The 18711-nt window shown below is 37.0% G+C and overlaps 1 protein-coding gene across 1 annotated transcript; it reads left to right on the top strand.

The window, feature by feature from the left end:
- The first annotated feature begins 4563 nt into the window (after positions 1–4563).
- LOC116254578 (3-oxoacyl-[acyl-carrier-protein] synthase I, chloroplastic-like) lies at positions 4564–18592 on the top strand. Its single transcript, XM_031630048.2, has 8 exons — positions 4564–4855; positions 4978–5336; positions 10236–10667; positions 11306–11479; positions 17572–17685; positions 17752–17853; positions 17961–18030; positions 18103–18592. The coding sequence occupies exons 1-8, from the start codon at positions 4747–4749 to the stop codon at positions 18168–18170; spliced, it is 1428 nt and encodes a 475-aa protein (XP_031485908.1). The 5' UTR covers positions 4564–4746; the 3' UTR covers positions 18171–18592.
- The last annotated feature ends 119 nt before the right edge of the window (positions 18593–18711 follow it).

The following is an 18711-nucleotide window of genomic DNA, read 5'->3' as shown; positions in this document are numbered from 1 at the left end:
GGAGCATGTCTGTAAGAGACTAGGCCTATGGGAAAACTGTATGGAGAGGTTATAGGTCTGATCATAAAACTTTTTCTGTAATTTCAGAAACCGACTGGGTGTTGGATGGTAATAATTCAAAAGAATGTAAAGGACATGATGACCATATATGAGAATTTTAGATGTTTAAGCTAAGTGATGCTTGTTTAGACAAGACTCCATGTTATGATATGCCTATGGATTAGAAATCCTAATTTTCTGCAGAGTTTACACAGAATTTGTTGTGACCGACTCTGCTGAGAAAGGACACATAACATAACTTACTGAGATTCCATGATGATACACATATATGCTTCATGAGATGTTATCTCAACTAGTTATACATATAATATAAGTCTACTGCAACCTGCTAGTTATTACTGTGGATGCGCTGTTTGCATGGAATGGAATTGGTAGCAGCTAAATCTTAGCAACCAGATTTAATAAGATCTCTTGTCTGTTACATGGACAGAGTGACAAGGGTCTCCTCATACAAAAAAAAATATAGATAATAAGTACAAAAACCATCAGATTGCAAGCAAGAACTGTTTTTTTTTTCTTTTTCCTTTTATTATTCACACATTAAAAAGGAAGTGAAGTATCTTGTTGAGAACCAAAACAGAATTTTTGGTTAAGCACAAATTACTATTCCCACTAAAGAACCAAATGACTGATTCAACCATGGATGTGCACAAGGAAGAAATAAAGCCAATAACAAGGAAAAGACAGAGAACTAAAGGAAAACCAAAAATACAGTTTGATTACAACCTCAAGTGGTTGAATAGCGTACCTCCTAGTTTAGTCTTTTCGTAAAACATATACTCCTTAGGAAACTAAGCTAGCCTTCTGAATGAGTTGTGATTAAGCTCAACTGTTAGTGCATAATTCCTGCTCATGCTTGGGCTATACCCTTCTTTTTGTAGTCTTTGTGTAGTTTTCCTCATTCTTAACTTTGTATGTTGTTAGCTTCATGAACTATGAAGGATAATAGGTAAGTTTAGAGTTTAGATTTCATGACTCATACACTAGTTTAAGAAATATTTGGTCTACCGAATCAGAAATTCTAAGTCATGAATGCTGAAAATGATAGGTCTTACAATGTGAGAATGAATAAAGCCCTGGAATAGGTGCTTGAAGTAGTGTCTAGAATCACAAAAGGATGTAAACCTGCACTGTAATTTCTGAGTGTAATTTATAAAAAAATGTGCAGATCAAAAAATTTTTAGTACTGAGATGGCTTCTAGCTGATCTAGACAGATTGCAAGTACCCGTGAAGAAAACATAAGTTCCAGCAGTGTACACGCAGTTGCAATGAATACAGTACTGTCTACGAAACCCCTCATCAACTTGGTTGTTCAGTATGAGATGGCTTCTGGCCAATCTGCAAAGGAAGAGGAATCACTTTAGAAATGAGAAATCTTAAATCGTTAAACCCTCACTGGAGCGAGCAAGGCTTTCAGATTCAGGTTTTGAAAGCCTTGCTCTAGCAAGTGAAGATTTATGAAACCCTCGCTCATTGGTGCTCAGGGTTTCGAAACCATCTAAAACCGTTGCTCACTGGAGCGAGAGTTACTTTCACTCAACCCCTGTGGAGGCTTTTTAGAGCTTTAGAGAGAGAGAGAAAGAGAGAGAAGTACCTTGGATAATGTCTGACTGTTCAATTGCTGCAAAGGAAAAGCAGCGATGAAGCATTGAATATGATGGTGGTGTTGGCCATTTGGATGAAACATTGAGGATGAAGAAAGTAAGGAGAGAGAGCACACAGGATGAAATGGGACGTGAAACTAAAGAAAACAAAAAAAAAAATTACCTATTCATTTTTGGGTGAACCAAGTCGAGCTTAAAGATTCAAGTTAGTGAACTAGAACTCAACTCAACTAAAAAAAACAAGCTCAAAAATTGGGCTCAAGCTCGGCTCATTTATTAAAATAATTGGCTCGAACTCAATGTCGAGCCAAGCTTCAACAAGCTCGCCAAGCTTGAGTTTCTCTTCGCGTTGTTCACCCCTAACAGTGAGTCTCAGCTCGTTGGGTCAGCCAGTCATGGCACTTGTGAAAGAGGGAGATGTATGTCCCTAGAGTACGAAAGAGAGATGGAGATAAATTAGGAAAAGAAAATTTTTTAAACAGGTCGACTCATATTTCAATCCAATCCAAACCCACAAAGTTGCCTCAACGGAGCTCTTCTTGGCACCATGGGATGAAATAATACTTGAGAGACTCGTATGGGTGCGATCACACCAGTGCTAATGCACCAAGATCCCATCAACAAAGCAAACAGTGCTTGTGTTTTAGGTTATGTTTGGATGGATGGAAAAGAAAGAATGTTAATGACTGAAATGGAAAAGAAAGAAAGAAAAATTGATGGGGAGGGAAAAGAAAGGAAGGAGAGAAAAGAAAAGAAACTTCTAAAAAAATATTGTTTGGATAAGAACGAAAGGAAATGAAAGAAAATACAGAAAATAATGCTTGTTTAATTGACAAAAACACCCTTTTCACTATAATAGTACCATTTCTCTATGTCTCTTATTTGCTTTTTCTCTCACCGTCTTCTTTCTATCTCTACAACTAGCTGAAATCTATTGAATAATATGTATTCATAAACTGAAACAACAAGTGTAATGTTATCTCATTATACTATAGTCTGTGTATGTGTTTTATAGCTGCATAATGGACCAACAGAGTGTGTGACAAATCTGGCGTTCGGATCATGCATTTCATTTGATTCTTTCACGGCATGGTCCATTGAACTGTTGGATCCATGTTCTCAAGTCATAGCCTCTAACTGCTCTCACAAATATCCATTTCTTTAGAAACTTCTTGTGATTTCAAAAATTTAAAACATTTTAAAAATATATAGTAGAGAAAACTATAAATTGAATGTTTTGCACTCATTTGCTTAAATAAACATTGTTAAAGATTTAAAATAATTTTTCAAATGTTAAAAGAAGCAAAAAAAGTCTCAAATATATTAGAGATTTTTTTTCCTTGAAAATTCTCATGAAAATTTCGTAATGTAACAACGAAATATTTTCATTTTGATAATATTTTCAGAATATCGCAACATTTCTCCGTTTCTGGTTTCATTATATTTGGCGTTTTTCTGGCGATATTTATAATATGCTCATATTTGGACGTCGGAAAACACATGATGCCTGCAGTTCTGCCGTTTTTCTTTCTATGGTCATTTTCTGTATAGAACTTCCTTTTCGAAGTGTTATTCCTCGATTTACTGACGACTACAACAGGATGTCATTGAGGATGTGGCAACGGAAGATATGGTTTGATTTACATTGTACATTTCATTTATAACCATAGCCAAAGGGGTAGCAATCGATGTGTGTGTCATTGTGCACAACTTCACCCTCATAATAGAACTTTTCCTTAATAGTACTTACCACTAATATACACCATTAAGCAGAAATCCTACCAGTAAAATGATTCCACTTCCTTGGGAAATTCTTTCTCAGGGCAATGTAAGCCGCTTAACTACTGTTGTTTTTGGTCAGCTTGAAAGCCACCTACGATATGGCCCCAACCAGGTGCCGAGGGAGGGGGGGCCACCTAGGCAATGGCTTCAACCCAATGAATTGAAAAAAAAAAACATTGAAAAAGTTAAAAAGTTTTGTTGCGTCCATGTTTTATTTGGATTTGAATTCAGTTTGGTCCTACCAAGATCCAACTCATAAAACCCACTCCTTGAAAGCCACCTACGCCAGGTGCCGAGGAAGGGGGGCCCACCTAGGCAATGGCTTCACGCCAATGAATTGAAAAAAAAAACATTGAAAAAGTTAAAAAATTTGTTGCGTCCATGTATTATTTGGATTTGGATTCAGTTTGGTTCTACCAAGATTCAACTCATAAAACCCATTCTCTTTCGTTGCAATTCGTTGGACCGTTTTGCCTGCCCTTAAAAAAAGTCATGGCTTCACCCCTAGGGCCCCGAACCCCTTGCTTCTAAGGTGTATAGTTGCATTGGAGACTACAGTAGTTGTAATATTGCTCCATCAACTTGGTATCGTGTGGACCTTCCATGAAGTCCAAAAACACAACATCCACATGAATCAAACCAACAACACATTGGAGCCACCTTTTAATAGGCGTTACTAACATCGGTAGAATCAACCGGAATTGTGCCGTTTTCAGGCATTAATACAGTGTTTGATGATGAACCTCATCCAATCTTTAAAACAGAAGTCATCCAAGCCAAGAGGTACCTCTAGATCTGATACCATATCCATTGGAAATCCAACTTAAGAAAGTAAGCTGTTTGATTTCCGTTTGAATCACATGCACAGCAGTTCTCTCATCGGATACAGATTCTGACCGAGGAAAGTGCTGTTCTGTCTCTGCTATCTTCAATATCAGATGTTAATTAAATTCAACGATCTGAATCAAAACCACATCCGATTACCACTAATGGGATCCAGATTTTCAGTGGAATCCATATAATGGAATTTGGATCCCGAGCCAGTGACGGGTAATGATCCGATCCGTTTTACATCCCCCACTCCCGCACCAAGAACGCGCCCACAATCGAAAGCATGCCACCCTTTGCTTCTCCGCCTTCTGCGAACGGATCGACAAGAAAAATAAGCTAATACAAAAGGACGAAGAGAGTGGGGGGAGCAGCCATAACTCAGTGACTGGGCACCACCATCCGACCTACCACTCTTCTTCTCGTGGAATCCGTCACCGAAAAATCGTGTTTCCGGCTCGGAAAAGCAGCATGCTGTCTCTGCACCTTCCCTCCTCCGCCCCTTGCTCGTCCTCTCGCCACTACTCCAATTCCGACCGCTTTCTTCAGCGTCGCCACCCTGCCGTATCTCTCAGTCCAGGTTGGAACAAGGAATAAAAAACCATTGATTTTTTTTCTGCGCTGCATCTTTCTTCTGGTCCTTTGGAGCTGTTTTCTTCTTCTGCTAGATCCTATAATTCATTCTTGGTGAAAAATGAAAAGGAAGGAGAATCGGAGCGAAATGCATGCTGGTCCCGAAGGCGAGCTCCGCACCAAGACGGGAGAAGGATCCGAAGAAACGCATTGTCGTCACCGGGATGGGGCTTGTCTCCGTCTTCGGGAACGACGTCGATGCGTACTACGACAAGTTGCTGGCTGGAGAGAGCGGGATTGGGTCGATCCAGCGTTTCGACGCGTCGGTTTTTCCGACGAAGTTCGGTGGCGAGATACACGGGTTCACCTCGGACGGATACATCGATGCCAAGAACGACCGTCGACTCGACGACTATATTCGCTATGCGCTGGTTAGCGGTAAGAAGGCAATGGAAAATGCGGGATTCGAGCTCAGTAATCTCGACAAGGTTCGATAAAAAAGAAAAATGACCTATTTTCTTCTTCTTTCTTTTCTTTCATCTTTCTATGTTTGTTGATTGCAAATTTTATTGACATTTTTCATTCTCCCGTAAATGGATTCCTTTGAGTTCGGAATTTCTTTTTCTTGATTTTCAAAGCTTTATTAATTTTTGTGTTGTTGGGAGAATTTCTACCACTGACTATCACAATACTAGGTGCGCGCTGTTCCGTTTTGATGATTGGAGGGTGGGTTTAGTGGTAGACATGGGAGATTAACCTGCGATTGTTGGCAGGAGCTTTTGGGTTTTCGGGATTGTCATCAAGTTGGTTGCAGTAAGATTTACGCAAGTTGCTTGGTAGCACTGAAACGTGCAAACGAGGATCTATGCGATGCCTTTCATGAACTTGAGTATGAATATGCCTTCTCAAAAGCTTAAAAGTAGACCAGTTTCATAGGCGTACCTCTGGTGTATCATATAATTATACAAGGGCCCTTTGTTCGAGTCAATTAACATGTACCTGTCTACGATGTATTAATGCAGGCTAATTTTGTTGCTTATACATGCACAACGTCTTATTAGGTTAGCAGTCTGGATTGCTTAAATTTTGACTGGGGCATTAGGGTTTCAACCAAACGTGCCGCTCAGTGGCCTGGATCTTCTGTGTGACCCAAAGTGTGGAGTATTTTTTTCAACTAATCCGAGATATCACATTTCAGTTTTCAGTTTGCAAATTAAAAATATGCGTTCAAGGCTTGGCAATTGCAATTGAAGCGGAACTTTAAAATAAAGGGACGCTTTAGGACAATGCGCATGTTCAATGTTTGACTAGAAATATTCGGTCACGTAATATTTAATGTCTATAAAGACTTAACTTGAGTATGTCCTTTCTATGTCATAAATGTCGAATCTTCAAGGAGCAACCCATGGACTTCGTGGCTACTTAAAACAGCAACATTGACCCTTGCATCTCGTCTCCTATGATGTTTTTTTAAGGCTTTGTCTCTCATCTCACCCTTAGGACTGTGTTGTACTGGCCTAAATTTTTAGAACCTTCCATGCTTTATCTAGGATTCTTTGGAGATCAATGGCATCTTCTTCCTGTCATATGTCTCAGGTTCTGACAATTACATTTCTTGATGTCGTTGTTTCATCACTTTTGAGGCATATTCTTTCTCGGGTTGTTGCTCTAACCCTCAAGGGTACTTTCTCTATGCATCTTTGTTACCTTTTTCTTTCATTTTTCTTCTCTGCATGTACATTTTCTGCATTTATCACTTTCTATCCAGCTAGGATCAGGGGAAGGTCCAATCAGATACTTATTATTCTAGAACGTCTTTATATGGAGTGGGTTAGTTTTTTGACTTATGTTGATTTTACTTCTTTTTCTCATTCTCCTTGATTAAGTGCCCTTTGAGTGCTTTGATTAGCGTAGTGACATGGATGGAATAGATTCCCACATTCATTCTGCAGTGGGTCTGCAGTGAAACACAAACAAGAGATGCATATCAAGCACATCATGTGTGCACTGCAGCTCCTTCCTTCTTCTCAAACAAACTCTTCATGTCTTACCATACCCATTGGGCACTGTTAGAATTTTGAGGCCCTTTGTTTTACTTTTAAGTTTAGCCACGTTGACCATGTGTCACCTGGTGGCAGAACAGTGGAACAGAATGCCATATTCTGTGATGCAGCACTATGTTCCTTCTTATAGAACGTGTCTTAGCTTGATCCTACCCCTTGAGCATTGTTACTATGAGGCCCTTTATTTTACTTTTTAGGTTTGACGAAGTTAATAATGAGCCAATTGGTTCCTTTAAATATTCCATCCTTAATGCTTATTTGATGACATTTTCAAAGCATATGTTTAGCCTCTTGAAATTAGAACCCTACTTTCTTTTCTTCATCTCCTCTTTCTTTCCTTAGTTCTTCCTTTTCACCTATTACCTCTTCTCCTTGTTTTAATCTTATAAGTTTGTAAGGGCAGAAGAAGGATGTGTGATATTAGGCCTTGGTTAAGTCTACAAAGAAAGGTGAAATGGTCATCACAAAGTAACATTGTGCATGCTACAGTTAAAGGAATTTAGTATTTGGATAGGTGGCTTCCATCAGGTGAGACTAAAAGATATTGTCACAATTTTTTTTTAGTTTTTTTAATGCATTCATACATGGATTCCACCAAGAAACTTCTGCTGGCAAAAGGTTTTCCGAAGTGTATGATGTTGTAAAAGGATATTAGATTGAAAAATAGGTTTGTAACTCCTTCATAGTTTCAAATGCATTTAAATGATTGTGACCACTTAATGGAGCAGAATATTTTGCAGGGCATGTCCTTGCTTGGGAGCAGAACATTTTGCAGGGCATGTCCTTGCTTGGTTGCTGCTACGTTCGTTGGGGCTTGGCATGAGCTTCTGTATCATTAAAGTGAGATCTTCTCTGAAAAATTTAATCTGGCAGGAATGGCAATTACATCACTTGGTTGCCATTCGTGTATAGGGATACCTGCATTCCAATGAAAATGAACAGTATTCTTGTGAAAGAGCAAGCTTGTGTGTGCACCTAGATGGTTGTATTTGAGACTCTCAAAGCACTGTAAAGGCCTTGAGTGGGAGCCACTCTGCCATATGCAAGCAAGTTTTCAAATTGCTGATTTTAGGAGTGATAATGAAGCATGCTGATGATCTCTAAATAAACTTTATAAGTGGGAGAGAAACAGGCAAATTTTAACCTAAGGTTGCAAATGGGCCTGGACTCAATATGGTGTTTTTTGACTTTTTTACTATTGTTTATCATACTGAGTGCAAATCGTAATCTAGTTAGCAGATTTATCAAAAATCCCTTCCCAAATGGTACAACCTTCTTCCAAAGCTTATGGTCTGGATGTTGTCCAATCCTGCGAAACTTTCAAAGAAGCCAAGGAGCCCCTTAATTTGGATGTCTGCCATCATGGGGATACTCAGATTTAGATTTTAGTAATGAAAGTGGAAACGGGTTTAGTTTACAATGATCACACATGTTTTGTATGATATTATAACTTGTATGTTACATGCATATTATAGTCTTTTCATGAAAATGATACATCAACATTATGAATGATAAAATATGTAACAAATATTGTAAAAAGATAAAAGTAATTTTGTGTGTGGGTGTCAACTAGCAACTATTGTGGTTTGCTGCCACTAATCAACAAACAGGAGTAACTAATCAAACAAACAGTGCAAATTGACATCAATCACAAATTCAGAGTTAAGCAAGCAACTAGTTGAAGAAAGTAATGCAAACAAGAAGTAGTTATGTGACTAAAGTAGAAACTTTCATCAATTGATAAAAATAAAAAGTTGATAAAAAGGCAAAACAAGGGCAAGGAAAGGAGGGGGGCTCAATCCCTCGACATCTTTGTACAAGGGAAGGGTTGAGGCCTCCATATTACCGATTGATTGAAAGAAAAAAAAAACTGATGGAAGATAGTGTCTGCCTCTTCCTATATATGAAGGAGAGGGATGAACCCCTGGGTTTTGTTTGATCGAGAAGAGGAAGAATAGCAGACAAGAGAGAGGCTCTGCTCTCCTTCCCTTCGAAAAAAGGGAGGAAAAAAAACAGAGGAGGGCTGAACCCAATCAAGGAATAGAGAATGAGAAAGAGGTGGCATTTTGCTGTGAAGCCTTTTACTGTTTTCCAATCACAAAAAGTGTATGAAAAATATGTCAAGTCTATGTTGAAAGAGTCTGATTTCTGGACTAAAAAGGTCCTCGTGCATGCTGGGGTCTTTATATCTGTTTATTTTCGTTCAGCACTAAGATATGTGTTTTGGGTCCATAATCAACTCTACATTATCCGTTCTTGTTACGATATAGATTGGATGTTCCAATGTTCTCCACACCTTGGGAAGACACAAAGTACATATATTGTCTTTCTCTACTTCATCCTGCCTTATGTGTCTGTACATCACTTCTCAGTTACTTATCTTCACTAGTGCATCCCCTTTAGGTAGGGTTTTCTATGAAACTATATTAGCAGTAATTGTGCCAACAGAAGCCAAAATACTTCTAACCTTTTCAAAAGTGACCTGTTAATGTGTGGCATGCCATTACATTGGTCTCAGAGTTGATGTCAGTCTTGTGAGTATCCTGTACAGTATATCTTTATTTTGTATTTCCACTGCTTGTTTGTAGACATTGACAGGCCATGAACACAATTGAAGAATAAAATAAATGAAAGCAGAGTTGATGCCAGTGTTGGAAGTATCCTGTAGATTTGTGATATGTAAGTTCCAATTATGGACATTGACAGGCCATGAACACATACATGAAGGAAAAACTAATTAAAACCAACCACATTGTGATGTACAGAGATATGAAAATTTGCATTGCCATGAATGTGCAGAATCACAGAGAAAATAAAGTGCTTCATTAGGTGAGTCTTGTTTTTTCCAATTCCTGCCTTGACGTAGTATGAGACTCTATGCTGCTAACACAATGGATTCTGTTTTGGCACCTTTTTGGAGACTAACATTGAAAACCGTTGTGCTTTAAAATGGTTTGAATTTGTTCTGTATGGCAGTCATGGTCTTGGCAACATATGCTTGAATGTCTCATACTAAAGAAAGCAAGAAATCTATGCACCACGTGCTTGTTCTGATAAGTGCCTTGCTCACTATGCTGTACACCACATCAGAAATGCATGTTAAGTGCATGTTTCTGCAGTGGATAGGAAGATCCACTTATGTCTCCATGGCGCTTTTAATCTGTCTTCTCTCTGATCTCAAATGTCTGACGTTGTATGCTCCTCTTTTAGATGTTATTGATGATGCCATTTCCAACGTTCATGATCCATTTCTTTTAGTCTCTTTAGCAATTATGCATGTCCTTCATTTTCTTGAAACTGATTTTTGACTCTGTTCCTCTTCAGATTGACAAGGAGCGAGTGGGTGTGCTTGTTGGCACAGGTATGGGAGGTCTTACAGTATTCAAAGATGCTGCACAAGCACTGATAGAGAAAGGCTATAGAAAAATAAGTCCATTTTTTATTCCATATACAATAACTAACATGGCTTCCGCGTTGCTTGCAATTGAGCTTGGTTTTATGGGCCCAAACTATTCAATTTCTACTGCATGTGCAACGTCCAACTACTGCTTCTATGCTGCTGCTAACCATATCCGCAAGGGTGAGGTTGACCTCATGATAGCTGGTGGGACCGAAGCTCCCTTGACTCCTCTTGGCATAGGAGGGTTTGTTGCATGTAGGGCTCTGTCTCAGAGAAATGATGATCCAAAAGCTGCTTCCAGGCCATGGGACAAAGATCGTGATGGTTTTGTGATGGGTGAAGGTGCTGGAGTTCTGGTAACTGCTTACTGCTTTCATGTTCTAAGAATTTTCAAGTGCAAATTCACTGAAGTTCTCCTTTTGGAGCATTATGTGTGTGGATGACGGCAGAAAGAAACTATACACTTGTATATATGACTTTTTTCATCTCTCTGACCTTGAGATTAGGGATGTCAACGGATCAGGTTTGGATCGGATATACCCTTAACCATATTCGCCTTTTCGGACATTCAAATATTTGGATTCGAATTCGGATTGGAATACAAATTAAAAAAAAAAAGTCATATCCGAATCTGAATCTGATTTTACAATTCAAATCCGATGTGAATCTGATTTTTATATTCATATCTGAATCAAAATCTGAATTTTGAACAGAATTTTGCCAATTTTCAAAATGTAAGAGCATTAGATATAGGATATTTGTCTAAAAATAAATCCAATTTGAATCCGATCAGATGTCATTTCTTAAATCCAAATCCAATCTGATTTCTTAATCGGATATTAAGTTTTTTTTTCCATATTGGATTCTTTCGGGTCAGTTTGGTTGGATATCTGATTCAAATCGGATATATTGACATCCCTAACTGACATGCATATGAATGTAATTCCTGCTTAAAAAGTCCCTTGTTGTCTTTTAATTTTCATTTGTTCTACAGGTAATGGAGAGTTTGGAACATGCCATGAAACGTGGAGCACCAATTATAGCCGAGTACATGGGTGGTGCTATTAATTGTGATGCCTATCATATGACCGATCCTCGGGCAGATGGCTTAGGTGTCTCATCCTGCATAGAGCGGAGCCTCCAAGATGCTGGTGTGAATGCAGAAGAGGTATGAAAATTGTTTATCATATGCCATTAGCACTAAATTTCTTTGTCAGTCATAAGCAATGGATTATGGAATTATGGTTTCTCTAAGATTCAACTGCAAATATGCAACTTTTAAGTTGCTGAATTGGAGACAGTTAGTTGACCATGTAAGCTTGCAGCAGAGAACGTTTGTTGTCTTAAATACCGGCTTTAACAATGCAAAGCCTGCCACTTCCACTATCAATTTGATATGAAGCAAAAAAATCCAAAGACGACTTGATTCAATGCATGATGATGGGTCAATATATGGCCTTTTCTCCTATTCAATTATCACCCATGTCACATGGGTGCTTCTAAATGGTTGCTGCACCCGTCACACTCGTGTCGATGCTGGTGCTGGTGCTGGTGTTCGTGTTTCTCCAACACAGCACATCTGGTTCAGCTGACCGAACCAGGCCAAAGCTGACAATTTAAAATGTGCACATAACTAAACTATCTCTAATACAAAAAATTTATATGTAAATATGGATAAATAAGGCTACCAAACAATTAAATAACTATATAACAAATGATTTGTATACATATATACACATCATTGCCTCACCTGCACCTATTTTTTTTTGAAAAATTGTCACGTCCGTACCGGGACCTCTCACCCATATGACATAGATTATCACTTTGTGAATACCAGACCTGTTCACACCGATAAATTGAGAATCTGAGTTACAGCAGTCACAAATATAAACCCACAACAAAGCAACAGTAGGCACTAGGGCCATATCACAAGAATAGAAGTGGAAACGTAATTGTTTATTCAATCACTAAAAGGCTGTTTTTAATGGCTTAATTGAAGAAAGAACAGTGCTCTATATATACACATAGAGAAACAAAGGAAGAGAAAGGGCTAACATGAGATAGCCATTGGACTAGTTCCAATCATAGTTGCAAAAAACCCAAAAAAAATGCGATAATTAAATTGCAATTTAAGACTTAAAAAAAAACGTGTTTTTTAGAAAAATGTTAAAAAATGAAAAAACGCATTTTTTTCACTTTTTTCATTTTTTTTATCTTTTTCATTTTTTTAATGCCAAACAGTTTTTTTTCATTTTCTATTTTTTATTTGTCCTAAATCTACTTATCTTTTGATGTTTGTGTTATTAATTTGTCACTTATTTTATTTTTTCCTCATTTTTAGTTTTTTTTTTAATTTTTAAAAGTTTACTGTATTTTTCCCATATTTTATTCGTTTTTTTCAAGTTTGTCGTATTATTCCCGAGAAAAACCTTGCCTTTTAAAACTCTGAAACGTTATTTGTAACTATGGTTTATAAGTCCGCCCCATAGCAGTTTCGGCTCCACCCCCTAAAAGACTATGAACCAGGACAATCATTTCATTAATGACCCTCCCTTTATAAGCCCTTGGAGATCCCTCACAATCTTCAATACGGGACTAAATTTCTGATGTGTTACAACTGGAATTCAAAGGAAACATATGGAAGCTTAATAGTTTTCTTCGGGTATACAAAATTTTTGTTTTTCCCTAAGTTCTTTTTCAAAACTTTCAAGCTTCAAAATGGTTTCATCAGCATTAAAAACATTTGATTTGCTTTTTGCTTCTTAAAACTTAGTCAAAAGAGATATGTTGGGTGTCATATGAAATGATGCACTGGAATTTAAAAGTCAAGGGATCTTGTTGAGAGTGATAAAGGTAGATGTCAATGTTACTAGTTCTCCATAACTGAACTCATTTATCATAGGTTATTCATTGTTGAGAAGATTGATGCGAGATCACACCCTTCATTTGGAACACTTGCAACCTTCTTGTTTGTTTGATCAAATTGCCTAGTATTGCCTTGTGCACTTTAAGTATTTGTTCTTCCACCTTGATAAAAGTTTTCTCTATAACTTTGTGGTGGTCCTTCATTGTTGCTTCCCTTAAGTTTGGGAAATTGAGGCCTTATGTGTCCTGTTTCATGACAAAAATGACAACTATATATTCTCCATTGTTTTGATTTTTAAAATGAGGGGGGTTTGTAAGCTCTAATATTGTTTTTGGGCCTTGAAGCAACTAAAATTTTTTATTTCTTGTTTGGAGACAAGAAGACTATCTATTTCCTTGAATAAATTCATTGTAGTCTCTTCTCCACTTATTTTAGTGAGAAGTTGAATGAGTGAAGGAGCAGCTAGAGTTGTCCGAAAAGTAAAAAGATGTATCAAAAATCAGTTTCCCAACATAAAATCGGTCACTATGACTAGATTCCTCTTTAATCTGAAAGTCATACACTTGACATGCAGTAAAAACAACTTGTTATACTTGTCAAGAAAATGCTGATATGAAAAAATGATCCACTCTTACAATCGCACAGTAGTTTGAGAGATTGGTAAATCAGTAGTAATGAGTCCCACAGGAAGAACATCAAACTGTTGGTGAGCCTGATGAAAAGACAAGCATCGAACAGTGGATGGGCCTGATAAACTTGAAGCAGTTTGAGCACAACACTCAATCAACTCCAGAACTTCAGTAAATCAGTTCTAATGGTCTGATAACATGAAATGTGACTTACAACAGTCACAAATATAAACCCTCAGCAAAACAATTGCAGTGCACTAAGGCCAGATCACAAGAATAGAAGGAGAAAAATAATTGTTTTTATAATCACTGAAAGGCTGTTTTTAATAGCTTATATTGAAGAAGGAATTAGTGCCCTATATATACAAACAGAAACAAAGGAAGAGAAAGGGCTAACATGAGCTAGCCATTGAACTAGTTCTTCAGGAGCCGTTGGGGCTAGCCAACGGCTAGTTCCAGCAAAGCTGAACAGAAAAAAAAACAGAAAACAGAAAAAAAATAAATGAAAAACAAATAAAATACCTATATACAAATCATGCCACAAATATCTCAATATTTTTTAAAATATCATGATATTAACGAAAAATTGAAGAAAACTAAAAAACAGGAAAATATCACGATATTTGAAAAGACCGTTAAAAATTAATTTATCATGATTTTAACGTGATTTTTTTGTGATTTTTTTCGCTATTTTTTCATTTAATTTTTATTTCATTTTCTGTTTTTATTTTTTTTAGCTTTTGTTTCATTGTTTGCCTTTTGTTTTAGGTATTTAACTTGACCTCCTAAATGCAATACAATACTTTTAGTTTTTCTTTTTCATTTCTTGCATTTTCACCTAACATTTTGATTTTTTATTTTTATAAAAACTCTGAGATTTTTTTGAGAAAAACAACTTAACAAATATAGGTATTGATTTTTTTGAGATAAAACAACTTATATTAGTCTATAATCGCATGTGCCCTACACATATATGAATTTAGATAAACATGTGCACATATGTTGTTAGGAACTCAGCTCTCTTACACTCTCTTAACGCACTAAGAGAATCAAATCCAAAGAATAGAAAGAGAGAAAGAGCACACAAAGATTTTATGTGGTTCGGAGACAATGTTCTCCTATGTCCATGGCTGCCACGTAAAGCAGTTTTCACTATCACGAAAAATTATATAGTACAAGTCAGAACGGCGTTCTCATAAACATTAGATTAAGGAAAAACCTGCAAAGCTGGAAAAAAGACATAAATGCCCTTGCAAAAATTAGGGAAGGGCTGAAGGCTATCAAGTATGGATCAGGCTCCACCCTCCAACATATGTATAGTACATGTACCGTATTTTTCTAACTTAAACAGCATCTGCTATCTTTGATAAAGGTTTCGGCAGAGAATATGCATCTAATAGCTGGTTATCCTTCAATTTGATCCCTAAATGGGATTGTTTATTGGAAGAAGTTGATTTATAGTTTATACGAAAATGAGTATGCAGTCTTAACTCCTTAAGCCAATAGTTTATACACAATGTCCACCTATTTGCTATGTGGATTAGAATCTGTATGCATGCTGGGTCCAGTGGACAATGTCAGGGAAGAAGAAAGAAAAGGGTGAAATCTGAAGAAGGTAAATTGTTAAACGTTGTTTTTCCTGTTTGGAGAAACCATGGTTTCTCTTCCTTAAATTGAAAAAAAAAAAAAAAATCAGTTACCAACTGGAGAACGACTCCTAAGTCTCTTAAAATAGGAGACAACACAATTAAGAAACAACAAGAAACTTGTGCACCTTCCATGATTATCCCAAAATAACAGAACTGGACCAATGACATAGAAACAGCTTGGCTCCTGGATCCAATTAGACCCATATCCATCAGCATCATCTTCCGATGATCTCCCTCAAGTTTGGAAATGGTAATAACATGGACAACTTGGTTTTAAGTGCCAAAAATCCTGGCAACTTTCGGACAGAATGTTATGTGTCCTTTTTACTGTAACCAGTTGCGTGCTCAATGGATATATGTTACGGGCTCAAAGACCTTCCATAATGAATGGCAATTGAGGATGATCTGAGTGGTATCGTTTTCACTGTTTGGTTGACAGTCTTCATAATGTAGTCCTTGTTTTTCAGTGAAACCTTTTGCATCAAGTTGATCTTTATATCTTTCTAAACTTCCATTTAATTTATATTTTCTTCATTCATTGCTTCTTTCCATGTTGATTTGCACAACTTGGTCATATGTGGTTGGCTGTTTTTTGTCTTTCAGTCTGTGAAAAATGGTTGGTGATGAAGGCTAAAATTCTTCCAACTCACCCATCTTTTATGGGGGTTGACACTGTGCTCCATCTTATTTTTGCCTATCTATGTCATTGTACGTCTCTACATTAGACTAAGATACAAATGAATAATTTCTGCATGATGGTAACTCAAGTTGTGGATTGTGCTAGTTTTTTTGAAATGTTAGTCCATTGAACATTCCATTTCTTTTATCTTCACCTTGATTTTGATCTACATTCTCAAACTCTCGAATATTTTAATTTTGAACCTTGTTTGAGGTTCAATCCTTAATAAAGAGAGTAACTATCAATAGCCAAAGCTGATAATATTATTTCACATGACTCGATGATGGGAGAGTGAACTAGTCATCTTGATTGAAAATGCTTTCATCAAAAATAAGATTTCTGGAAACTCAAATTCACCTGCCCTTATATCATAACATCTCAAACCTTTATGATAATCAACGTACTTGCATATATTGATAGGTGTGCCCTTTGTTCAAACTTATATTTCTTAAGCTTCATCTTTGAGAAGATAAGAGCACAACGATATTCTTTTAATGAATGTTAATCTGGACGCTTTTCCAAAGCACTCAGATGGAGATTTGTGATCCAAAATCTTCATGGCAGTTCTGCGTTTTTACATGAACATCTAGATGTATCGTCTCAATCCAAAGATGAAAAGGGACATCTTCATGCCTCGTGGCTAATACACTGTCTGTGTTGTGGTAGTGCTTGAGAGAAATTACATGAACTCTTTGATACTTGACAACTTGGAAAATGGCAATCCAACTCATACTTCATGATTGTTTGTTTTAGGAATTAGATTACTAGACTAACCTCTCCATTGAAAAACATAAAGAATGATCTTACCTACTTTGGAAAACAGTTGATCTTTTTACACATATTAAGAAGACATGAGAAACTTAATACTGGTCTCGAAATTGAAAGCTTGTGAGTGAAAATTGTAATTTTTAAAGATTTTTTCATTGATTGACTGTTTCCTTATCTGGAAGAGCATGACCCTTGGGATATTCCAGAGGTTGTGCATTTATGAGATTCAGTTTTGAAGAGGGTGAATAATCAAACATCCAATAATTACAAAGTTGATGTTGAATGACAAAGGGCCTTGAAGTCTTAAATGAATGTCTCCCTTCGGGAAAAAGCGAAGAATCTTATGAAAGATATCACAAGGAGATCTTATCCTGCAGTATTTAAATGTGCAAGTTTAATGTGTATATCTCTTTTAACATTTGATCTTTTATCAATTATCTTCTGTTCTATAGGTGTATTGTAGTTACTGTTATTAAGCACCAGTTAACTGCTATACTTGTTTGTTTGAAGTTCTTTTGCTAAGAAATGTTGGATGTTCGATTACAAGCTTCGTTAGCTTCTCTTGCTCCCATCCAAATATAAGCAATAACAGATGACGTATCCAATCTAACAAGAAGTTAACTATTTAACTGAATTGGATACAGGAGAATGTTAACATGATCTTTTCAGGTTAACTACATAAATGCCCATGCAACTTCAACCCTTGCTGGTGATTTGGCTGAGGTCAATGCCATCAAGAAAGTTTTCAAAAAAACTTCTCAGATCAAAATGAATGCCACTAAGGTAACATCTTCTTTTTGCACTAAAATTTGTGTGAACCATGCTGTTACATCTAATCTGTTGGTTCAGTCTATGATAGGGCATTGCCTAGGTGCAGCAGGAGGTCTGGAAGCTATTGCTACAGTCAAATCGATAACAACTGGTTGGCTGCATCCTACCATAAATCAGTTTGTAAGCTCAGGACTTTTAATTTTATGAGAAGTACTCTCTGGTATGCAGGTACCGATATTTAACTGGTTTTAGACTTTTGTCACCTTTTCTCTGTTGCATTATCGCAGAATGTGGAACCTGCAGTAGAGGAGTTTGATACAGTGCCAAACGTAAAACAGCAACATGAAGTGAACGTTGGTGAGTTATTGTCTTTTTTTGGTTCATATTTTTGGGATTTCTCTTACCTTTAACTTTTCCCTTATTTGGTAGCCATATCCAATTCGTTTGGATTTGGAGGACACAACTCGGTGGTGGTCTTTTCTCGGTTCGAGCCATAATGTTGACACTAGAATTTTCTTTAAAATTCTCCATTTGGAGATACCTCAATGAGATCTGCAGTCAAGAAATATTTCTCCCAAAAAGGAAATTTTGGTCCAAGGAACTTCTCCTTGCTATGTTGACATGGGCGAAGGGAATTCCCTACAGTGAGCCAGTGAGTATGCTACCCTATCTTCTTTTCTGCAGAAGTCTTCTATTGTACAGACTTCTGTTGAATCTCATATTTATAAGTTGTAGAACTTTTGCTGTTCATTGGTTTCAAGTTAACTCTTCCTTTGACAATCGCATGACTCATCAGTGCTCTTTTGATGGCCGTCACTAGATCATGTTCTGGAACGGATATGATCCCTTTTACCTATCATATTTTAAATGGATACTATTTATTCCCATCTGGTTGCCTTTGGGCAACTAGTTTTCTGTACCTTTAGTTCAGTGAAAGTTTTCAGGGTAATAATCGTATTGAACATGTGAGTAAAGCTTCAAATTCTTTTTCTGCAATTTTTTTTTAAAAACAAGACTGCACTCAAGTAGCGAGATCTT

The sequence above is a fragment of the Nymphaea colorata genome, chromosome 5 (genome assembly GCF_008831285.2).
Source record: "Nymphaea colorata isolate Beijing-Zhang1983 chromosome 5, ASM883128v2, whole genome shotgun sequence".
Lineage (NCBI taxonomy): Eukaryota > Viridiplantae > Streptophyta > Magnoliopsida > Nymphaeales > Nymphaeaceae > Nymphaea > Nymphaea colorata.
The sequence above is the reverse complement of the archived record's forward strand: the minus strand, read 5'-3'. Positions and strand labels throughout refer to the sequence as shown.

Bases quoted from the DNA above. Each gene is read 5' to 3' on its own strand.
- LOC116254578 (XM_031630048.2), top strand. From the start codon at position 4,747: ATGCTGTCTCTGCACCTTCCCTCCTCCGCCCCTTGCTCGTCCTCTCGC. The intron at 5,337-10,235 runs GTTCGATAAAAA...GTTCCTCTTCAG, and splicing joins AGCTCAGTAATCTCGACAAG to ATTGACAAGGAGCGAGTGGG. The intron at 11,480-17,571 runs GTATGAAAATTG...TGATCTTTTCAG, and splicing joins CTGGTGTGAATGCAGAAGAG to GTTAACTACATAAATGCCCA.